The 24,843-nt window shown below is 42.7% G+C and overlaps 2 protein-coding genes across 2 annotated transcripts in view; both read right to left on the bottom strand.

The window, feature by feature from the left end:
* Window positions 1-4,418, bottom strand: part of OTOP1 (otopetrin 1) — a 71,762-nt gene extending 67,344 nt beyond the window's left edge. The window contains exon 1 of the mRNA XM_075858099.1: window positions 3,996-4,418. Coding sequence (XP_075714214.1) covers window positions 3,996-4,335 — 340 coding nt within the window. The 5' untranslated portion in view covers window positions 4,336-4,418. The remainder of the gene's footprint in view (window positions 1-3,995) is intronic.
* Window positions 4,419-7,689: 3,271 nt separating this feature from the next.
* TMEM128 (transmembrane protein 128) lies at window positions 7,690-21,113 on the bottom strand. The gene is made up of 5 exons (XM_075858113.1): window positions 20,961-21,113; window positions 18,198-18,330; window positions 15,175-15,336; window positions 14,970-15,079; window positions 7,690-9,051 (listed from the first exon to the last, which is right to left on the bottom strand). The coding sequence occupies exons 1-4, from the start codon at window positions 21,091-21,093 to the stop codon at window positions 14,980-14,982; spliced, it is 528 nt and encodes a 175-aa protein (XP_075714228.1). The 5' UTR covers window positions 21,094-21,113; the 3' UTR covers window positions 7,690-9,051; window positions 14,970-14,979.
* Window positions 21,114-24,843: the final 3,730 nt, after the last annotated feature.

The raw sequence follows: 24,843 nt of genomic DNA, 5'->3' as shown, positions 1-24,843 counted from the left end.
TTTATACAACATTTTGGAGGGTGTCTGTGGGAATTTTTGCCCAGTCTTCCAGAATATCATTTGTGGGGTCAGACACTGATGTTGGAGGAGAAGGCACGGAACACAATCTCTGTTCTAGTTCATCCCAAAGGTGCAAGATGAGGTTGAGGTCAGGGCTCTGTGCGGCCACTTGAGTTCCTACACACCAAACATGTCACACCATGTCTTTATGGGCTTCATTATATAGAACAGGAGCATAGTCATGTTGGAACAGAAAAGGGCCTTCTCCAAACTGTTCCCACAAAGTTGGCAGCATACAATTGTCCATAATGTTTTTGTGTGCTGTAGCATTAACATCACCCTTCACTGGAAATATGAGCCAAACCTCAAATAACAACACCAGACCATTATCCCTCTTGCACCAAATTTTACAGTAGGTCCGATGCATTGTGGTAGGTAGTCTTCTCCTGGCATCCGCCAAACCCAGAGTCTGTCATCAGACTGGCAGATAGTGAAACGTGAAGATAGTGAAGACATGACATGCATGGTGATCTTAGGCTTGTGTGCAGTGACCTTGGGAACCCATGTTATGACGCTCAGGACGCACGGTTCTTGTGCTGATGTCACTTCTAGAGGCAGTTTTGAACTTTGTAGTGAGTGATACAACAGATAATAGGCGATTTGTACGCACCATGCGCTTCAGCACTCGGCGAACTGTTCAGTAAGTTTTCGTGGTCTTCTGCTTCGTGGCTGAGCTGTTATTACACTTAGACGCTTCTGCTTCACAATAAGAGCCATAACGGTTTTATTTTTCTGTCAATGGAGCGGTGTGAAGGCTTATTTTTTTGCGAAGGTTGTAGTTTCTATTGGCACTATTGAAAGTACCATATAATTTACTGGGAAACGGAAAACATTTTCTTTTGTCCATTTTTTTGGGGTTTCGTTTTTACGTCTTTCACCGTGCTTTAAAAACGACGGCTTAATACAATTATGGCGATACCACAATTATATAGTATTTTTTAATGTTTTACTACTTTTACAAAAAAAAAACTATTTGTTAAAAAAAAATCTCAAAAGCCAAAACATTTTAATTGTTTTATTGATTGTGCGGTGTGAAGGCTTTTTTCTTGCGGGAAGAGCTGTAGTTTTTTTGTACCTTTCTTGGTACATATGACTTTTTGATCACTAATGTATCGCAGTGTCTTGTCATTTCTACAGGCTACTGTTAAACCCTACCAGAGGTAGGGCTGAACTGGAGTAAAAATAAGGCAGACCTTCATTAGGCCCCCAGGCTGCCATGGTAACTATCGGCACCCTGTGATCGCATCGCCGGGAGTCGATGGGCTGTCGAGGGGGGCCGCCCACTCTTTCTAATGGCTTATATGCTGCGGTCACTATTGACCGCGGCATCTAAGTGGATAAACAGCCAGGATCAGAGTTCTCACTGTGCCTGGCCGTTAGTGCGGGATCAGCTGAAATACACAGCTGACACCTGCAGTGTATGGAGCGGGCCCATCGCGTGACCCGCTCCATACTTCCACCCCCCGCACCAGGACGTACGGGCACGTCCTGGTGGGTCAATGGGTTAAAGTCACTGACCGAGACTACTACCAATGTTTGTCTATGGAGATTGAATGGCTGTGCGCTTAAAACACCTGTACTCAATAAAAAGTAAGGTGTTTTGGTCTTTGCTGAGGCCTTTCTCAAGCAGGCTTGAAAAAGTCGTCAGGATCGCCTGAAACATCTCTTTTTTTACTTGTCTGGATGGACTATTGCATCTATTTTTTATTTTCTACTTGAGGTACTGTACTGCTACCACCAACCTGTTTTCTACACTTAATAAGAAGGGGTATCCACATACTTTTTCAAAGATGAATGTGTATATAATTCATAGAAAAAAAAGGGTTTCATATCAATCGCATACTGTACTATAATCACACAAAAAATATACAAGCTCCAATTGAAAAGCAGGTAAAATATATAATCATTATGATAAAGACTAAAAAAAGGATAAAACTTGTGAAAACGACCAAACAACTGACAAAGAGCATGTTCTAGATCCCTTTCTCTGACACATAACATCTAGCCACTTTTATAAAGTACCACTATGGACAGAATGCAGAAAGTAAATCAAGTGTGAACATGGACCTAAAGTGAAGGTCAACTATACGGTCCCGAGTGCTAGCCCCCACAGCAATCACCGTGTGAAGAGGTCTACATTGCTGTTCCGAGCGCCACGCTCCTTCGACTTCAGTTCGCAAACTTGTGTCAACAGTTTAATCCACTTAAATCAATGGGAATTTAATGAACATCCAAAAATCTCCAAGCTAAATGCCGGAATAGGGCAAAGTGCTTGGAAGAGCGCCGAAAGACCCTTCATTCCAGGAATCTATTCCACTGAACTCAATGAAGCTACCATCAGAGATACGGAAACGCCACACAGTATGAGGTGAAGGCACATGACACTTTATTCTAGTGATCATTGGGGATTCCAGCTCCTGATCCCTTTGATACAACACGGTGATGTATCTCTATGTAATTTATGTTTTCATTTTATATAATCAAAGTTATATAGAGTGAAAAACAACAACAACAACACGTCCATCAAGTTCATACTCTCTCAGATGATCAGGACACATTTATATCAATGAAAGCTTCTGATGTATGAATGGATATCAGATCTGTGTTGTGTCCAATGCCAAATATAAGAAACTATACCTATAAATATATCAATAAATAAAAGAATAATAATAATTTTGTATAGACCTATTTACAAAAATGGCACACAGGTATACAAGAATGTGTCTATATACTCTACTAGAGCATTGTACTGAAGGGCAGCAGTAACATGCAAGATATGAGACAAATTCTCCACCAGGTATGAACATTTCTTTCGCCCTCCTACAGTGTCTGGCCTGACCTGGCATTGGCTGGCGGAAAGTTACTTGCAGTAGTAAGTTAAACGCTTCCCTTCTTTATTACACGCAGCCTGATGAAGGGCTTTTGCCCGAAACGTTGCTCGTTTTCTGTATACACAATTGTGCACCACTAGCGATGACTACCACTTTATTGGGGATAAGAGTGCATCAATAAGAGTATTTCACTAAGCATACCACCTTTTTAGTGCCGTTCAATTTTACATGATTTGATTGGGGGAAGATTTTTAGCGAACACTCTGTTCACATCTACGTTCGGCGGTCCGGTCACAGATTCCACCAATCAGAATGAAGTGCTAAATTTGCCATCATTACAACTTCATTATAAGTCAATGGGGTCATTTGGTGCAGTTCGGATCCGGCGGATCACTATGGGTCAGCCTAGAATGCGCACCCAGAAACTTTATTCTATTAGGGTATGTTCACACAGCCTATTTTCTGTCTTTTTTCGGGCGTTTTACACCTCGATTTACGCCTGAAAAAACGCCCTTAATACGCCTACAAACATCTGCCCATTGCTTGCAATGGGAATTACGATGTTCTGTTCCCACAAGCTTTTATTTTAGGTGGCGCTGTCAAAATACGGCGCGTAAAATGACGGCTCGTCAAAAGAAGTGCAGGACACTTCTTGGGACGTTTTTGGAGCCGATATTCATAGACTCTATTGAAAACAGCTCCAAAAACGGTCATAAAAAACGCCGCCAAAATCGCGAGTGCCTCAAAAATCGTCTGAAAATCAGGACCAGTTTTCCCTTGAAAACAGCTCCGTATTTTCAGAAGTTTTTTGTTAAGCGTGTGAACATAACCTAACCCGGGATAGTGCTGCCTGTACTTTTACATTGGAGGATTTATAAATGTGACGCCCTCTAGTAACAAGGTAGATAACACCCTCAAAACTGGAAATTTTTGACTATGAGGACATTATAGAATATTGGTCACTTCAACTGGCCATTTTCTACTCTAGAGTAGACTTGGTGCCAATTTCGACAAATGTGCCCTTATATAATTAATGACCAATATTATAATTAAAATCTTATCCAGACTACGCCCTCTGTAGACACAATACTGTATTGCACTTACATCTCAGCCACCGTGCTCCAGCATCAGTATCTTTATCTATAATGCTTCTTCTTTGTGTATAACTCCCAAAAATGTACCAAAACATCCACACCAACTGTATGAGCATCAATGTGATCAGATAGGACAGGAGGTCTCTGTCCGAAATCCCAACGGCGTGAATGGCCCAGGCGAACATCAGCAGCAGCCCCGCCAGGAAGATATTGAAGCCATACTGGCTGCTGAGAATTTCTGCGTTTTTCTGTGGATAGTTATGAATTAAATTCAAATGGAGTTTCTTCTCCGATGATTTTTGTGGCCGATCCGGCGAAGGCAACATATCTAATTTGTTTTCATCGGCCATAGTTTCTTTTCTGGAATTCAGTAAGAAATAATATTGTATAAACAGAAAAATCACGTGATCGAACTTCTTCCATCCACTCAACCTAGTATTTTTCAGACGATGAAACGGATATGGATCCAAGTTTCACACAAATGTGGGGGAAATTTATTTAATCGCTTCAAATACTGTATGAAAATCCGAAAAATTCTCGGAATTAATGACCCATATCGACCAATTTTAGATCAAGAACTGATTCCAGATGTAGCAGAGTTGAATTTGTCATTCAAAATGGTGATAACTCTCAGAGTTAATATAACGCAGTCCTATCCAAACCACTGACAAAATACCATGATGTTAGCAAAAGTTGTGACCAATGACAAACTCAGTTCTGCTACATCTGTTTTTGGAAAAAGGCATCTAAGGCTCTTTTAAATTAACCGTTACATAACCCTTGGTAGAGTGTTCCATAGTAGTAGTATAAGTAGTATAATATAAAGTAATGTAGAATAATATAGTAAAGCATATACACTACTTTGATTTATAGGCACCTTTCGGTATTCAAATATTTATATCTTAATTTAATTATTTAACATCTGCAATATAAATGATATATTGTATAACTAGATTTCACATTAGCTTAAAAAAATAATAGTATAATCATCACATACAAAATTATAATTTGCAAAAGTCCTTGGTCACATGAAGATGTAGCAGAGCTAAATTTGTAATTTCAATAATTGTGCATCGCGATAACTTTCTAACACACTTGAGTCCTATGCAAAAACACATCAAGATATCACAAGGCATTTTACAAATGACATGCTCAGCTTATCTACTCTGACAAATTTAGCTCTGCTACATCTGTATAACTGCAACAAAAGTAATACAAAACATAATGACTTAAAAAATAAATTTCTAAAGATAGAGATGATCTAGTGGGGATATCCCCAGCTACAATAAGGAACCGCTGCCTTACCACATCCACAGGTTTTCCTGGACGCTCGAGTAATGGGACTTAATTTTCTCAGATGGGATTTTGTCCCAAGCTCCGACTTTGATCCCTCTTATAGGGATGGTTTTGCAATAGACGTCAGAGGGCACCAGCCTGCAGTTGGATAGAATTTCAAGAGAAACACCTAAGTGTAGTGCGGTTAGAGGAGGTAGTGTCCTGCTCCCTTCTCTTAGCCGAACTCCAGGACCTCACAGAAAGTCACTGCTCCAGGAAATGCTGGTGACTGTCACACACCAAGCACAGAAGTGGCCGGACGACAGATGCAAATGATAGGAAGAAAGGAAAAACATGTGCAAAACATAATTAATAACCTGTAAATGTAACATGAAAAGCAGAAAAACAAAAGGGAATGCACGATCGTAGCACCAACATATTCCACAGCGCTGTGTAGGGAATGTAGTCCCTGACATCAGTCTCCGTACCCAGTAGAGATCACAATCTACTTGCCATATCTCAGACAAACACTTTGGCTAAGTGATAGGAGGGAAATCATGAGTACAAATAAAAAACCCAGAGAAAACATACACAATCCATGCAAATGTTGCTGTGGAACCCCGAACCAATATTTATTTTATCTTATGCCAGTGAGATATGTAAGAACTCCCACATAGCTAATATAAGAGGACATTAAAGGGGTTGACGCTGGACAGCCCCTGTCTCTATGCCCAATTAGGACGCATGGACATCATTGAGGGGGTGCCTCGGCCTTTCCTCCATGATAACCTACTGAAACGCTGACTTTCACCCGTAAATATTGTGACCGTCCTTATCCCTTAGTCTTCCGAACACGTTTCCAAGTCCCATACCCTAGGCCTCAATTCACTCTTCTAGGCCACCATCAACCATAATCCCTCCAGCATAATCCCCAAGACCAACACAAATCTGATTTGGCCATAACCCAATATAGAGCATTATGGAGACTTCTCCTTGTCGATCATCTCTTTTGTTGGACTACTATCAAATTTGCACATAAGTTCCACCTTAATTGCTTCTGAAGTCAAAATCATGGTCTAATCCAAGGGCTCTTTTAGGTGGTGATCGATAGGGACAGCAATGTTTAAAGTCTCTACTCAGTTAAAACTCTTAACAACGGTCTTCTAACGTCTAAACAATTTCTCAGATCTGCAAAAAAATTCTTGCGTCATTTCTTGCAGGTAGATTACCGAGATCAATTTATGACCAATGAGAAACTCATTAGCATTTAAGAGGACTCTCTTACATACCTGTGGATCTTGATCACTTTCATACCTACTTGAAACTCCAGTTCAAAATCAGTAAATGGGTCACCTACCTAGATTGTCCTATTTCTAATACTGGTGCACCGGGACGCGGATGGGACTGCTAACTCTACACGATGCTACTCAGTCCAGGTCTGTGGAGTCACGTTTCTTTCCCTTTTTTCCCTCCAGGTCTACGACCCTTCCCGCATTCCCTATTTTTTCCCTTTTTTATTGCACTCATTCTCCTTCTGCCGGATCCATCACATGAGAAACAGTAAACGTAGACCGGTAGACCCCATTGACTAATAGGTTAGTCGGGGGTTTCCGTCATGCTGTCCATCATTTTGCTGCACTATATTTCTCAAGATTTTTGACAGAATCTACAATGGAGGCTACTAAGAGAACGTCCAATGCAGATGTGAACACAATATAAGTTTATTGAAGCTGTAAATGATTTCATAAATTCGGTCTATGTCTTTGTGCCATCTTGTAAGCACTTCGGTTGGTATATGATATTTAAAACTTTTTAAAAGGGCTTGTATCATCACAGGATATGCCATAAATGACTGCTAGATGCGGGACTGAGCACCAATCCTCCGAACAGGGGGTTCCCAGACCCTGTCCCGCCCGGTGATGCAGCAGCCAGCAAACGCATCCAGGCGGAGCATCAGTGCACAGCAGGACGAGTTTCCGAAAACAGCCGAGCTTGCCGAGTTATGCCGTTTCTTTAACTCCCATAGAAGTGAATGGGAGTTACAGAAACAGTGTAGCACAGCGGTCTACAATGTTTCCAAAACTCGCTCGCTATGCTGTTTCCGTAAATTACATTCACTTCTACAGGAGTAACGGAAACTGCATAGCTCAGCAAGCTCGGCTGTTCCTGAAGAAAACCCGTCGTACTGTGTACGGTTATTCAGTCTGCATGTGGCGGCCAGCGGCCATCTTACCAGGCATGACGTGTTGGGAGAGCCCTGTTAGAGAGATAGGTGCGGGTCCCAGCATCTAGCAGTCATTTTTGGCATATCCCGTTAATATACCATGAATGTCTCTGATGACACAACCCATTTAATGCTTCTAAAAAAAGAAATGCATATAAATTTAAGAACAAAGACTCCTGAAGGGGATAAACACAAACTGCAAGCGTTTTAAAATCAAACCAAAATCTTTATTAAAATAAGGTACAATTTTGCATTAAATAAACTCTTTACAGATGTATTGTTATACCCGTTTCATTATCGTTAAACCCTTATAGTACGTAAACATATAAAAATTATCAATATCAAAACATTTTAGGGAGTTTCATCGACACCAATCTTGGGGGAAAAATTTGGCCCCACAGCTGAAAACCCCCAGCGATCAACTGTTATGGCCAAGGGAAGCTACGGGGAGGTGCACATTTCTCCTGCAGGAAAAATGCAGTACTGCATGACGCCGAAACCTTTACGCCTAGTTCACACTCTGCCTGGAAAAATCAGCTCCGTTTTTTATGCAAAACACGAGATTTTTTTTGTTACCTCTCTCTTCAACAGGCAAAGGAAAAAACCGCGAGTGTTTTTTAAAAAAAACGCGTCAAAAACCGACACAGCCATTCGCTGCTTTTTTTTTCCGTCTCCCATTGCTTTCAATGGGGTTTTTGAGGCGGAAAACTCCTCAAGATAGGCCAAATAGCTTTTTCTTCCCGCAAGTGTTTTTTTCCGCTCGCGGGAAAACAAACACCCCCGCCTCCCATTGAAATCAATGGGAGGCATTTTCGGACCTTTTTTGGCAAGGTTTTCGACGTGGTTTCCGCGTCAAAAAAAACTCTGTGTGAACAGGGCCTTAGAGTGGGAGCCGCTCTTTTGAGGGTATATGGATAGAGGTTCATCCGGAAGACCTAAGAGGTTCTGGATTATCAAATTTTGGGGATTTTAGGATCATTATTGGTAAGTATATAAACCTTAAAATTAAAGGTTGAGAACCTTCATGTATAAAATACGCTGCTGTGTTTTAGCGAAGTCTCAAAATGTTGTTATATCTGCTCAGGACTTGTAAGGTCCCACAATAGCTTGACATTTTTTGCTAGAAAGTGTCCTAGTATCAGAATTTCTGGATGAAACGACAATGGATTAAAGAAATGTTTGAAAAGAGTGAAAATTCGGTTTTCTAAAAGTAAAATAGGATAATTAACCAGTAATTCCTCAGGCACATTGAGATGAATTGCGGAGATCACACTGGTTTAGGAGTTACTGTTCTTTTAGGCTATTGACATTTAGTAAATTGTTAGCCATGTAAACAACTTCGTATTCCAAAGCTTTCAAATGAGCAAACTTTAATAATACCAGGGAGATATACAAGGTGCATAGCAAATATATTTATAAGGAAGAACTTTCTCAAAAAAAAATAAAAAAAATTTAATAATTAAAAAAAAGAAAAAATCCAGCTGTATGTGGCTGCCTGCAGCTGCTGAAGAACCTCTTTGTGCGGTTCAGCTGTTAATCTTCAGTTCGGATTTTACTTCATGCCTAGCTGAAAAGTTACAGGGAAGAGAAGGAAATATGTCAACGTAACATTTCAAGGGGATTTCTGCATTTTATATATTTTTTTTAAATAAAGCGCACTTACTGTATAAGTTCTACAACTTTCTAATATACTTTGAGGGGCATTTATCAATTAATATGGCCTGGTCAGTATTTTGGCGTCGAGTATTTTTGCATGTCATATTTGCGCTATAATTTGAAACTTTTCTCTCCTCGCAACACTTTTGAAAATTGTTGCGGAAAAGTAGTTGTGGTTTAGCAGAAGGGTGCGCGGCCAACAGCGGCACGACACATTTATTACGTTTAAAACTAGAAACCGGTGCAAAAGGCGGCGCAAATCTACGCCTGCCTATAGAAGGCGTGGAATACATTTTCTGGCTTTAGAAAAGCCCTAGATTTACTCCGACGCACTTCAGATTTAGTGTGAAACGTCAGTCCTAATAAATGTCCCCCTTTGGGTTTCAATTCCTCAACATTTTCAGGTTATTAGTTTGCTGTCAGTGAATGAGAACACTCTTGTTAACATTCAGAGGCAGCAAACGGTATAAGGCTAGTCCTGCTCTCAGCTGAGAAGGGTCTCCAGTCCAGACAATGCTCTGTGAGCTAAATACATCAGCAGAAGTTGCACAAATCTGTGTGGTAGTTTGCTACAATGTATCAGTCTGGAGTCCAGGCTGGTTGTCACACAGAGCATTTCCCGGACTGGATACAATTGTATCCACTACTCAGCGGAGAGCAGGACTAGCAATGTACTGCACAGGTTTGCTGCCTCTGAATAGAAACAAGATTGTTCTCCTTCACTGACAACAAACAAATATATTGAAAATGGTGAGGAATTGGAACACTGCACCTCTGTATGCCACTGATTTCATCACTAACACCAGCTTGCCTGAGGGCAAGATAAAGCCCTGGCTTCCCAAGAGCCTACTAACTAATCTATTAAAACAGAACGTTTATTTAAATATATGTAATGCTTAATTTAACCAGACTAAATTAAATTTGCCACTGCGGTCTGGTAGTATGGGTAATATCAAAATTGAGATGTAGCAATTCTGCTGCAAAATGAGTAGAACATATTCCCTGTATATTTGCTAACTTGCGGCTGCAGTCCGCTATTCACATAAAACTACCAGTCACCACAATGTATTAATATTCATAGAGCCTCCCCCGACATGTTTCACCAACATGGTGGCATCTTCAGGGGCATTGGGGCTAATGGCGACGGAGACAAACGCTTCTCCCATTTCTAACCACTGTTGTGATGTCATAAGTGCTAGTCTGTATTGAGGTCCAATTAGATGCTCCGATTATGTCCATCCTCCCTTTTGACAGGCATCTCATTACGCCAGTCACACCGCTAACCAAGCGACCAATGAGAGAGAGAGTCCGTCCTGGGCGCATGTGTCATGTTGACAAAAGAATAGAAGACGATTTCGAAGTGTCAAAAACGGTTTATTGCGCATGTCTATGGACTTAGTCTCAAAAGAGACATAATATGTCCAATGTAAGACTGGCTAACAAACTGCCAATAATAGACTGTCCCTGGCGCGTGCGCCCTATTGTCAAGGAGTGGAGTAAAATTAACAAGTGTCAAAGATATTCATGTCTCAGGACTTGGTCTCAGGCGGGACATAATATATTCTATTGCACGCGTCTCAGGACTTAGTCTCAAACGAGGCATTCTACGTCCAGAGAAGAAAGGAAGAAAGTATATTATTTGGTTAATAGGGTTGTGGGTCCAGAAGAGCATTAGTATTCCAAAATAGTGTACCCTTCATTTATTAACCTTATCTTATTAGTATAAAACAGCATTATCCAAAAAGTATAGATTTAGCCGAGATGTTCTATAAGAGAACTTTTTTGAAAATATTGCTAAATGTTCATGGCCAAACACTTATGTGGGTAAAACCATTCAGCAGTTTAGAAGACATATCTCAAAACACCGGATCTCCATCATTAACAAAGAGGACACACCACTATTGAGTGAGAGGCCAGTATATAATGGAGAGCACTGCAATTTTGGGGTATCATCCAGGTTACTGGGCCCTCTAGATCTAGATCGCAGACTGTTACAAGAAGAAGCCCGGTGGATGCATCAGTTAGGCAGTTTGAGACTCAACCAGGGTTTCACTATCAAGGCTTTCTTTTCCTCTATGAAAAATATTCGAGAAAATATTCTATTCAATTATCGTAAATTTGAACAAATTTATTCTGTCCATCACTATGATAAACATTTCTAAATATGTTTATGACGCTATATAGAAGATACTACATTTATACTTAACGTTTAACCAGATCTTCTTATTGGCGACAATATTTGCTTTTAGATCCATATGGACTTATGTAGAGCTCTCAAATTCCCAGTAGCCACTCTTCTGAGTTCATCAATTAATATGGGTTTCTATAGGGTTGCTAAATCCCTTCTAAATCTTTTGTCAACATAGAAAAAAAATTCTCTGAACCCCTTAATATTGAAGATATTTTAAACCTTAACCCCTTAGTGACCAGCCTATTTTAAGCCCAAGTGACCAAGCTATTTTTTTCGTTTTTCTATAGTCGCATCCAAAAAGCTATAACTTTTTTATTTTTCCGTCGACAAAGCTGAGGACTTGTTATTTGCGGGATTAGTTGTACTTTTTAATGGCACCATTTTGGGGTACATATCATTTTTTGATTAACTTTTATTAACTTTTTTTGGGGGGAATAGAAAAAAACCCTGAAATTCCGCCATTGTTCTATGCGGTTTAAATTGACGCCATTCACTGTGCGGTGTAAATAACACGTTACCCTTATTCTATGGGTCGGTAAGATTACGGAGATACCACTTATGTAAAAGTTTTTTATGTTTTACGACTTTTGCACAATAAAAATTATTTTGCGCTACAATTATTTGTGTTTTGCATCGTCGCTTTCCAAGAGCCGTATTTTTTTTATTTTTCCGTCATTGTAGTGATCTGAGGGCTCCGTTTTTGCAGGACGAGACGTAGGTTTGATTGGTACTGTTTTGGGGTACATAGGACTTACTGGTTAACTTTTATTATGACTTTTTGGGGGGCAATGGAAAAATATAGAAATGTTGCCATTGTTTTTTGCGGTTTTTTTTTCGGTGTTCAACTTTAAATGACATATTAACTTTATTGTTTGGGTCATTACGGTCACGGCAATACCATATATGTGTAGTTTTATTTCTTTTTTTACTAAATAAAACCACTTATGGAAAAAAACATATATTTTTTTTTTTACTGTAATTTGTATTTCACATTTATTACTTATTTTATTAGTCCCTCTAGGGGACTTTACTATGCGATCTTTAGATCACTGCTATAATGCTTTGGTATTGCCCGTCAGTGTCCGGCACGTTCTAATACGCATATGCCCTGGGCAGACCTGGGGCCTTCATCAGGCCCCCGGCTGCCATGGCACCGCAACGGAGACCCGCAAACTGCCGATGGGTGACAGAGGGCGCTCCCTCCCTCTGTAAATGATTTAAATTCCGCGGTCGCTATTGACTGTGCCATTTAACGGGTTAAACGGCCGTGATCTAAGTGAACTTCAATTGGGGCTGTTGGACAGCCGAGCCCCGGCTCCAGCCTGCACGGGACACCCGTGCAGGACTAAGACTGGGCTGCCGTGAAAACGTGACAGCCTAGCCTAAGGCCCCTTAGCGACCGCCGTATTGGTGGTCACTAAGGGGTTAATGACTAAGCTATTTTTTACGTTTTTCCATTGTCGCATTCAAAGAGCTATAACTTTTTTATTTTTCCATCGACAGTTGTACAAGGACTTGTTTTTAGCAGAACAAGTTGTATTTTTTAATGTCTTAAATTGACGCCGTTTCCGTATGGTATAAATAACATAATACCTTTAATCAGCGGAGCGTTACGATTGCGGCGATACCAAATTTATATAGTTTTTTTTGTTTTACTACTTTTACAAGGAAAAACACTTTTTTCTAAATTATTTGTTTTTGTGCCGCCATTTTTCAAGAGCCGTAACTTTTCCTTCTGACACAGCTGTATGAGGGTGCTTTTTTTTTGCGGGACACTTGTCGTTTTTATTGGTACCATTTTGGAGTACATGCAACTTATGATCACTTTTTATCACATTTTTTAAAAGGCAGGATGAACAGAAAACAGCAATTCTGGCATTGTTTAATATTTTTTATGGCGTTCACCGTGTGGGATAAATAACACAATAGTTTTATAGTTGGTGTTACAGACACGCCGATACCAAATATGTGTAACTTTTTACTTTTTTTCATAATAGAGTATTTTGGAAGGGGAAGAAGTAGGTTTTTAATTTTACTTGGAATTTTTATTTATTATAAACTTTATTAAACTTTTTTAACCTTTTTTTTTAGTCCCCCTAGGGAACGACTTCACTATGCGATCTTTTGATCGCTTTTATAATACACTGCAATACTTCTGTATTGCAGTGTATTATTTCCTGTCAGTGTAAGGCTAAGTTCACACTGAGTTTTTTGACGCGGAAACCGCGCCGCAAAACTCGTCAAAAACGGCCCTAAAATGCCTCCCATTGATTTCAATGTGAGGCGTCGGCGTCTTTTTCCCATGAGCAGTAAAACTAAATCCACTCAGATGGAGCGGTCGCTATTGACTGACGCATCTGAGGGGTTAAACATGATCGGGGACCACTACTAGTGGTCTCCGATCTATGCCCTGAAGCCCGAGGCGTGAAAAGGCGGCACTTCAGAAGAACTACCCTGAACGGCTGACGTAGAAAGACTATACGCCGGTCGTTAAGGGTTTAAATAACATCTCGGCTAAATCTATACTTTTTGGATAATGCTGTTTTATACTAATAAGATAAGGGTAATAAATGAAGGGTACACTATTTTGGAATACTAATGCTCTTCTGGACCCACAACCTCGGTAAACCCGTCTGATGTTGCATATATTGCCAGTCCGTGACAGTCACTTTAAAGAGACTCTGTCACCACATTATAAGGAGATGGGCGCTGTAATGTAGGTGACAGTAATGCTTTTTATTTAAAAAAACGATCTATTTTCACAACGTTAGGAGCGATTTTGGTTTATGCTAATGAGCTTTCTTAATGCCCAAGTGGGCGTACTTTTACTTTCGACCAAGTGGGCATTGTACAGAGGAGTGCATGACGCTGACCAATCAGCATCATGCACTCCTCTCCATTCATTTACACTGCACTAGCGATATAGATATATCACTATGTGCAGCCACATACACAAGCCCTAACATTACTACAGTGTCCTGATAATGAATACACATGAAATCCAGCCTGAACGTCATGTGTACTCAGAATCCTGACACTTCTGACTCTTTTCTGTGAGATTTACAGCAAGGGAAACCAAATCTCGTTTACCTCCGTAATCTCGCGAGATTTCGTTTCCTTTGCCAGAATCTCACAGAAAAGATTCAGAAGTGTCAGGATTCTGAGTACACATGACGTCCAGGCTGGATGGTCATGTGTGTTCATTATCAGGACACTGGATTAATGTTAATCAAGCAGAATCGCTGTGTATGTGGCTGCAGATCATGTTCTAGTAAGAACGCGATTCTGCTGTCTAAATGAATGGAGAGGAGTGCATGATGCCGATTGGTCAGCGCCATACACTCCTCTGTACAACGCCCACTTGGTCGAAAGTAAAAATACGCCCACTTGGGCATTAAGCAACTCATTAGCATAAACCAAAATCGCTCCTAATGTTGTGAAAATAGATCGTTTTTTTAACTAAAAAGCATTACTGTAACCTACATTACAGCGCCGATCTTCTTATATAGGAGATAGGGCACTTATAATGTGGTGACAGAGCCTCTTTAAGTTTTCTATTGCATGGCAAATGTAGACTAAACGGATGCAACTATATTAAAAGTGGAAACTGCAGGGCACTGTAAAAGAAGAAGTCTTACCTCCACATACTCAACCAAACAGTGACACCAGCATGACAAATCCCATAAACTGAGTGAACAATATTCCGGGAGTGAAAAAAGACCACACTGACCAGAAGGAAACATTGAAGCTGAAAAAAAGAACCACCATCAGACAGTAAATAACGCAGTGATATGGACGGTGGATTTATATTATTAAAAGACGGAAATGGAAAGTGTTACTCACCAGACCGCTGCAACTAGAAATGTTACAATAGCGACGGGTACAAGCCCTGGATACTTGGCATCGTAATCACAAATCCCACAGCGCCACTCCAGATACACGATGCAGTAAAGAGCTATGGACAGACTTACGACCAATGACACTGCACCAACCAGGAGCCAGACACTGCGAGGACAAAGAAGAAGCCATCAACAATGTCACCTAGGAAAAACTACAGGAAGGAAATCCCTGGACAATTCACATTTGGTTATTGAGATATTAGAAGAATCGAATAGTTCACCCATTACCATCCAGGACACCCCCTCATTTTTAATCTTATGCTTCCTTGGCTGTCTCCATAACTCCCATTGACCTTCTCTATTTATTCTCCTCCTGGATGGAGCGGCTTCCTTGCCTCCTGTCAGATATTTACGACATATCCTCTGGATTTCTTTAACCCCAGTCTGGACATACCTTGTAATCTGGAAAATAAAAAATGTCCAGCACTAGGATAATTCCATGAATGCTGGACAATATTAACCCCTTCTCAACATTTGACATATACGTACGTCATACCTGTGAAGGGGAAGTATGGAGCGGGCTGACAGGCCGAGCCCGCTCCAAACTACGAGGATGTCGGCTGTATAATACAGCCAACACTTTAAAGTAACGAGCTGGATCCCGCTCATTTAAATCCTTAGATGCCGCGGTCTATAGTGGATGCGGCATCTAAGCCGTTATAACAGGGGGGGTGAACCCCTCAGATGTCTCATCGCCCCCCCTCCCCTGCCCTCGCAATGTGATCACGGGATGTCGATGGTTCGCCTGATGAAGGCCCCCAGGTCTGCCATCTTTGTACGCTTCTTAGGAGCCTGTCAGAAACACGAAATACTGCAATACTTTAGTATTACAGTACATCTTGCAAGCGATCCAACGATCGCTGGTTCAAGTCCAGTAAAAAAAAAAGAAGGAAAAAACAGTCAAATAATGTTTTGGGGGTTTTTTTATGTATAAAAAAAAATATTAAAAGTTCAAAAAACTAAAAACCCTTTCCCCATTTGCCCCATAAAACAATGTAAAAAAATGAAATAAACATAATTGGCATAAAAGTCTGAACTATTACAATAAAACATCCTCTAATTCGCACAGTGGACACCATAAAAAAAAAGTACAACTCCAGAATAGCTGTTTTTTGGTCAAAAAAGTCTCATGTACCCCGAAACGGTACCTATAAAAAATTACAGCTCGCTACACAAAAAATACGCCCTCACAACGCTCGACAGAAAAATAAAAAAAAGTGATCACCCTCTAAATAAGGCGACATAAAACTATTTTTTTAACAATTCGTTTTTTCCTCGTAAAAGTAGTAAAACATAAAAAAAAAAAAGCAATATCAATTCGGTATTGCCGTAATTATATTGAGCCGCAGAATTAAGTGAACATGTCGTTTATCATGCACGGTGAACGCCATTAACACGAAACCCTCCCAAAAAATTAGGGAATCGCTGTTTTTTTCCCATTCCACCCTACAAAGAATTTTTCCAGTTTCTTAGTACATCTTATAGTACAATAAGGGTATGTGCACACACACTAATTACGTCCGTAATTGACGGACGTATTTCGGCCGCAAGTACCGGACCGAACACAGTGCAGGGAGCCGGGCTCCTAGCATCATAGTTATGTACGATGCTAGGAGTCCCTGCCTCTCCGTGGAACTACTGTCCCGTACTGTAATCATGTTTTCAGTACGGGACAGTTGTCCTGCAGCGAGGCAGGGACTCCTAGCATCGTACATAACTATGATGCTAGGAGCCCGGCTCCCTGCACTGTGTTCGGTCCGGGACTTGCGGACGAAATACGTCCGTCAATTACGGACGTAATTAGTGTGTGTGCACATACCCTTAATGGTGCCGAGAAAAAACACAACTCGTCCCGCAAAAAAAAAACAGGCCCTCGTACAGCTATATAGAAGGAAAAATTCAAAAGTTATGGCTTTTGGAAGGTGGGGAGGTAAAAGCGAAAATTTCAATCCGAAAAAGAGGTTAATTATGATGTATTATAAGACACCATCTTCAAATGTGCCCCGGTTACGAAGAGCAACCTTGACATGTTTTTCATTCAGCTGAGACGGGGCACTCAGTGCAGCAATTAGGCCTCTTTTATATCAGACTCAGAAATCTGCCCTCCTGTACGTCTTATTAAATCAAAAGGAGGATCAAATCCAACTGACACAGGTACAGGTCTCATGAAACAGGATTTCCACCCAAAACGGAACGGCCATATACCAGAAAGTAGAGCAGCAGCCGCAGATTTTGCCATTTTTCGGTTTTAGGTATCTGCACGACCGTAATAACCTAGAATGTATTTAAAACGTCTGTGTCTGCAATCGCGGCCTGTGATTACGGGCACGGCCGTGTGCATAAGGCCCCATGCACGCGACCATATTTTCATCCATCCATACATACTGTCCGTAATTACGGATTCATAGTCATCTGTATTTTATCCATATATACAGAACAGTATCCGTAAATACGATCCGTAATTCATCCGTATTTGTTCCGTATATACGGATCTGTAAAAAAAAAAGGGAGGCTGCAAATGATGTCACCAGCAACGCTTCCATAAATACAGACGGTTTACGGATGCACTTCTGTAGCCGTCCATATTTACGGAAGCGCACATAGGCTGTTATGGGAGAGTCCGTGCCGTCATTACAAACAATAGGACAGGTTGTAGAATTTTTTCAGCACAGACACCCATCAGTAAAACTACGGAAAGGTGTCCGTGGCCAATAGAAACGGATGGGTCCGTAATTCCGGATGAAAAATATGGTCGTGTGCACGGGGGCCTCATAACAAAAAGAAAAACTAGCCAATGACTGAGGACGAGGACATGTCACGAAAAATCTGTGCTCCCAAAAAAGAAAGACAAATGGGAGGGATTTTTTTCTATAGCGGTCGGGTTCATTACACGAGGTCACACGATTACCCAGAGTACAGTGCGGTCAGACCAAACATCACAACGCGGACATGTGTACAATCCCATACCAGTCTTCTTGTAGATGTAATTGGAGAACTTGGAAGAAATCGACGTAGTAAGTCAACGACAACGCCGCCAAAATCCAAAACACCGAATGGGCGTTCAGTCTGGGAAGAGGCTTCTCCTTTTTCTTCTCATCGTCTATAAATAAATGTCATAAAAAATTATCTATAAAGAAAATGCCATAAATATCTCCAATTGGAATAACCCTTTAAGGGACAGAACACATTTTATTCTGCAGGCATCTTGCACGTGATATTTATAGCCAGTAGTCAGGACAGTGATGGGTGAGGTACCTGCCCCCGGAGCCCCCAACAATCCAGAAAACAGGACCGCTTTATTCCCGATCCCCATGTGGAGCCGCCTGTACCCGCAGCTGATCCCATGAAACGAGTGAGACAATCAGCCAAGAGGTCTGACATCTTGGGAGGACTTATTAACCCCTCGGTGACATGTGACGTAACTGTACGTCCCAACTGCCAAGGCAGAGTATGGAGCGGCCTTACAGGCTGAGCCCGCGCTATACTCAGCTGGTGTCGGCTATATGTACGTTCCAGCCGGGATCGGAGAGGACTCCAATCCCAGCAATTTAACCATTTCGATGCCACGGGCAATCGTTTTTTCCAATTCCACCCCACAAATAAATGTTTTTCAGTTTCCCAGTACATTAGATTGTACTTTAAAGAGGCTCTGTCACCAGATTTTGCAGCCCCTATCTGCTATTGGAGCAGATCGGCGCTGCAATGTAGATTACAGTAACGTTTTTATTTTTAAAAAACGAGCATTTTTGGCCAAGTTATGACCATTTTCGTATTTATGCAAATGAGGCTTGCAAAAGTACAACTGGGCGTGTTTACAGTAAAAGTCCAAGTGGGCGTGTATTATGTGCGTACATCGGGGCGTGTTTACTACTTTTACTAGATGGGCGTTCTGATGAGAAGTATCATCCACTTCTCTTCACAACGCCCAGCTTCTGGCAGATCACGCTGTGACGTCACTCACAGGTCCTGCATCGTGTCAGACGAGCGAGGACACATCGACACCAGAGGCTACAGATGATTCTGCAGCAGCATCGGCGTTTGCAGGTAAGTAGCTACATCGATTTACCTGCAAACGCCGATGCTGCTGCAGAATCATCTGTAGCCTCTGGTGCCGACACGATGCAGGACCTGTGAGTGACGTCACAGATCTGCACTGTCAGAAGCTGGGCGTTCTGAAGAGAAGTGGATGATACTTCTCGTCAGAACGCCCAGCTAGTAAAAGTAGTAAACACGCCCCGATGTACGCACATAATACACGCCCAGTTGGACTTTTACTTTTAAACACGCCCACTTGGACTTTTGCAAGCCTCATTTGCATAAATACAAAAATGGTCATAACTTGGCCAAAAATGCTCGTTTTTTAAAAATAAAAACGTTACTGTAATCTACATTGCAGCGCCGATCTGCTGCAATAGCAGATAGGGGCTGCAAAATCTGGTGACAGAGCCTCTTTAAATGGCGACATTAACCCTTTAGTAACCAGCAACTTTTTCCATCATCGCATTTTAGAAGCTATAACTTTTTTTATATGTTTGATGTTTTTTTGCGGGACGAGTTTTATATTTTAACGCCAACCTTTAATTTATTGAATAACTTTTATTGGTTTTTATTTTTTACAGTGCTTACCATGGGGTTTAATGAACGTGTCGCTTTCTTTTCTTCTGTTTTATTTCCCATAATAAAAAGAGCATTTTTCATTTCTTTAATTTCAACGTTAACATTTTTTTAGGTCCCGTCACGGTTATTTACTACGCGATCTGTATTGTCTGCATTGCAGTGTATTAGAACTCTGGCAGAGGGGGGCTTTTTTAGGCCCCCGACTGCCATAGAAACTATCGGCACCCCACAATTGCATCCCGGGGGTGGTGATGGGATGACAGAATGAGCCCCCACCTTATGAAGCCCCTTATATAAGGAGTTAAAAGTACAAGATCTTTAGGCAGCCCGCTCCAGCCGGCACTCGCCACCTGTGGTGGTCTTACGACACAGCGCCGTGAAAAGGCGTTGCTGTGGCAGAAGTACCGTTAATGACCGCCTTGTAAAGTCACATTGGCGGTCATAAAGTGGTCAAAAACAACTCGTCCTATAAAAAGCCTTCATACAGCTGTGGTGATCAAAAATAAAAAAGTGTTATAGCTTTTGGAAAGCTGGAAGGAAAAAACAAAAATGACAAAAATGGAAAATGGCTGCAAGGGGTTAACATTGGCGCACCACGCGAGCAGTACACCAGTGAACGTCCACGTGCAGTACACGACCTGCTGAGAAATTTGGCGTAGGCTGGAAACACCAGATGAGAAAACGGCTATTTGTTAGTTAGGGCCTGTTCACATCAGCGTTGCGGTTCCGTCTGAGGTTTCCGTCAGGTTAACCCCTCAACGGAAAAGCAAACGGAAACCTTAGCTTCCATTTGCATCACGATTGAGCTCAATGGTGATGGAAACGTTTCTAAAGGTTTCCGTTTCGTCACCGTTGTGACAGGGTTCCGCTGTTTTGACGGAATCAATAGCGCAGTCATATTTGGCGTCAATCTGAAGGTGTGTGTGTGTGTGTGTGTGTGTGTGTGTGTAAAGAGAAATCTCTTGCTGTAACCTGCCACAATATAGTGGAACTAAAAGTCCCAGCATGCCTAGGGTAGCCTGCAGGAAGAGCACGCTGAGGAATGAGTTGAGGTAAAGGGAAGTGACGTGGGCGGAGCTAGGGCTGTGATTGCGATATATCCCTGGTACACACCGGCATCTGCCTCTCCAGTGTCTCTCAGTAAGACCTCCGCCTGTTGCTGGAAGCGCTGTCTTATCCCCTGCAAGTCTCTGTCTTCCAACAGCGCCGCCATTTTGGACCGTCCCCTAACCGGAAGTGACGTCATCAACACAACTGTCGGCTGTTTCCCTGGTAACGGTCAGAAGCGGCAGTTACGTTCTGCAGGTGATAGGGTCAGTGACAAGAGGCTTCTGGTACCGCGTGTGCGATATTGTACACGTATGAATAGAGCCACCTGTAAAGCGTAGTCCTCTGATACTGACATGGCAGACGTGTTATACACATTACATTTGGAGCTCAGTTGTTTACTTTTGGAAACAGCCTTTAGGGAATTCCACACGTGCAAAGCCATCAAGTACTTTCCACACACTCATAGTTCACCTATAAATAGTGCCAACTAGAGTGCCCCCATGAACAGTGCCAACCAGAGAGTGCCCCCATGAACAGTGCCAACCAGAGAGGGCTCCCATGAACAGTGCCAACCAGAGAGGGCTCCCATGAACAGTGTCAACCAGAGAGGGCTCCCATGAACAGTGTCAACCAGAGAGGGCTCCCATCAACAGTGCAAACTAGAGAGTGCCCCCAATGAACAGTGCCAGAGAGAGCCCCCTTATACAGTGTCAACCAGAGATAGCTTCAATAAACTGCCAGCCAGAGAAAGGTCCCAATAAACAGTGCAAGCCAGAGAGCGCCCACATAAACAGTGCCAGCCAGAAAGCCCCAATAAACAGTGTCAGCCAGAGATGCCCCATAAACAGTGCCAGCCGGAGATGCCCCATAAACAGTGCCTCTCCTATTCAAATCTTCCTCTTGCTTCTGTGTTACTGCAAGAAATAATCTGAGTAGTGAACAAGTGGCCTCTCGCATGTCACGTGACGTCCTCTCCCGGCATAGATCACTGCCAGGGAAGTTCTCAGTTCGGCGGTGTATCAGGAGAATTGTCTGCATTAGGCCTCATGCACACGGCCATGCCTGTAATCACGGGCGCGGACAGCCAAACGCATTTTCGGCCTGTGCTCCCATACAAAGTATGGGAGCACGGTCCGTAAAAAGAAAAAGATAGGACATGTCCTAACTTTTGCGGAGGCTTTCTACGGCCCAGGCACCTTCCCGTAAATATACAGGAAGGTGTCCGTGGTCAATAGAAGTGAATTTGTCCGTAATTGCGGACTGTAATTACGGACAAATTCTACGGTCTTGTGCATGGGGCCTTACCAGGAATCCTGGAGAATTGGAGAAAAACTTTTTTTCCAGGAGCCTAATAAGTATAATTTAGAGCAGTGATTTGTGTCACGATCCGTGGGTATGTAGCGGAGAAGCAGCTGACCAGACAACAGTCCTAGTACAATAGTGCCTTTAATAGTCCAGACAATAATGGAGGTTCGGCAAAGATTAACTTGTAGACACCAGACGTGTATATCAGCAGGCGTGACCGGTGGCACAACACGACTCCAACAGGTTAAAGAGGCTCTGTCACCACATTATAAGTGCCCTATCTCCTACATAATGTGATCGGCGCTGTAATGTAGTGCCTTGAGAGTGAATAGACATCGCTTCCAGCCAGGACGCGATGTCTATTCACAATCCCGACACTTCTGTAACGTTTGTGTGGGACTTAATGACAGCAAGCGTGATCTCGATGTGCCGTGCTGTAAGTCACACACAAACGTTACCGAAGTGTCGGGATTGTAAATAGACATCGCGTCCTGGCTGGAAGTGGTGTCTATTCACTCTCAAGGCATTTCAGTAAAGTTAATGTGTGAGTAAGTGACAGCACAGAGTGATCTCGCAAGATCACGATGTCGGAGTACATGACTGGAGAGAAGTGTATGACGCTAATTGGTCACTGATAGGTCAGCGTCATACACTTTTCTCCACAACGCCCACTTGGTCAAAAAGTAAAAACACGCCCAGTTGGGCATTAGGAAAGTCATTAGCATAAATCTAAAATAGGTCATAACTCCGTCAAAATTGATCGTTTTTCTAAATAAAAACCACTGCTGGGATCTACATTACAGCGCCGATCACAATATGTAACAGACAGGCCACTTATAACGTGGTGACAGAGCCTCTTTAAGGCGCAGGAACAGATATAGCACGGGATACAGGATACAGGTAGGAGGGCACGGGAACAGGATAATACTAAGGGTCCATCTGCTAAGATTAACATGGGGAAAAACAACAACGATCAGGCAATGAGTGAAAGGGCAGAGCCCTTTTTATAGTCCAGGGTGATCATGGGCTAATTACAGATCTTACTCATGTATGTGCACTGGCCCATTAAGGCCAGACGCGAGCGCGCGCGCCCTACAGGAACCAGTGCAGCGATGCAGAAGTGAGTGCCGGCGTCTCTCAGGAGGGAGATGCCGCCCGGCACTCACTCGTCCATGTCTACGGTCGTAGGGGGGCAGGTAAGAACGACGGTCCGCGGCTGTGGACGTTACAATTTGCAACCTGTGGCTCTCCAACTCTGAAGAATCTACAACTCTCAACATTCTATGAAATTATCATTCTCCCCATTTTGTTTCAGGTACAGACAGCAGGGGTGGGATCTGGCTTGTTCGTCCTGGTTCTTTTACAGCCGATTTGGAGAGCCAAGGTGAAGCGGAACCCAGTACCGCTCACCTTCACTTTATTGTATTTGCATCCTTGGGACGCAGATACAACTGATGAGTGTAGCACTGCCTGGCGAGGCACGAAAACTATCGGTTCCTTGTCTCGCCATTTGGCACTTTAGCAAAGATGCAGTCAACGTCATCTCTCTGGATGAGGCATGGTCTCTGACCAAACCTGCGTCGCTGGAGGACGGTGTGGGAATGGGGACAGGTGAGCATGTCATTTTTGTTTATTTTTTCATTGGGCAGTGTTGAAAGCACTATGTACAGGGGCACTATCTACAGGAGGCACTATCTACAGGTGACTCTCTGGGGGCACTATCTACAGGGTACTCTCTGGGGGGCACTATCTACAGGGGACTCTGTGGGGGCGATATCTACTGGGGGCCCTATCTACAGAAGACTCTGATGGGCACTATCCATAGAAGGCTCTATGAGGGTCGCTATCTACAGTGGGCTCTACTAGGGGCACGATCTACAGGGGGCTTTATGAGGGGCACAATCTACGGGGCACTGTGTGTATGTGGTGCTTTACTTCACAATGTTTGACACAATTTTATTAATCGGCACAGTGTATGATACTATTATATTCAGGGGACGCAGTTTATATTACTATTATATTTAGCAGGGGCGTAGCTAGGGGGGGGCAGGCAGGGCAAGTGCCCCGGGCACAAGCCGGTGGTAGGGAAAGGGGGGGGCGCCGAAGAGCAGCTGATCGCTGCTGACAGGCGCCCCGTATGTTGGATACCTGCAGCAGCTTAGGAAGAGCCAGGGAATTACGGCGTTCTGACTGGGGTCTGTGACGGCCAGGGAGTGGACCAATCCAGTCACCTTACCTGTCACCTGACCTCACGTCAGTGACATGAGGTCAGATGACTCAGGTCAGGGGACAGGTCCACTCCCGTGCTGCAGCCTTCCAGCTCTGCCTCTACTCTGTGCTCTGCTGTGCCGAGAAGCAGAGAGGAAGCTCCGCCCACAGCCCGTCCTGACCTGTGATGCTGTCAGCAAGGAGACATGGTGAGTGTCTGTGTGTGTAGTGTGAATACAGTGTGTGTCTCTGTGTTTGTATGTCTATATGTTACAGAGTGTGTGTGTGTGTGTGTGTGTGTGTCTGTCTGTCTGTCTGTGTGTCTGTGTCTCTGCATGTGTTTGTCTCTTACATCTACTACATTATCTGTATTCAGAGAGTAATCACTGTGTGTTATCTGTGGTGTTACATAGGACTGCAGGCAACATCTACC

The sequence above is a fragment of the Rhinoderma darwinii genome, chromosome 1 (genome assembly GCF_050947455.1).
Source record: "Rhinoderma darwinii isolate aRhiDar2 chromosome 1, aRhiDar2.hap1, whole genome shotgun sequence".
Classification (NCBI taxonomy): Eukaryota; Metazoa; Chordata; class Amphibia; order Anura; family Rhinodermatidae; genus Rhinoderma; species Rhinoderma darwinii.
The sequence above is the reverse complement of the archived record's forward strand: the minus strand, read 5'-3'. Positions and strand labels throughout refer to the sequence as shown.

Excerpts from the sequence above, each read along its gene's own strand:
- TMEM128 (XM_075858113.1), bottom strand. The coding sequence starts at position 21,093 with ATGACGTCACTTCCGGTTAGGGGACGGTCCAAAATGGCGGCGCTGTTG. Across the intron at positions 15,337-18,197 it reads TTACATCTACAAGAAGACTG|TGTCTGGCTCCTGGTTGGTG; the intron begins GTATGGGATTGT and ends TTGTCCTCGCAG. Across the intron at positions 15,080-15,174 it reads TTTCTAGTTGCAGCGGTCTG|CTTCAATGTTTCCTTCTGGT; the intron begins GTGAGTAACACT and ends TCTTTTTTTCAG.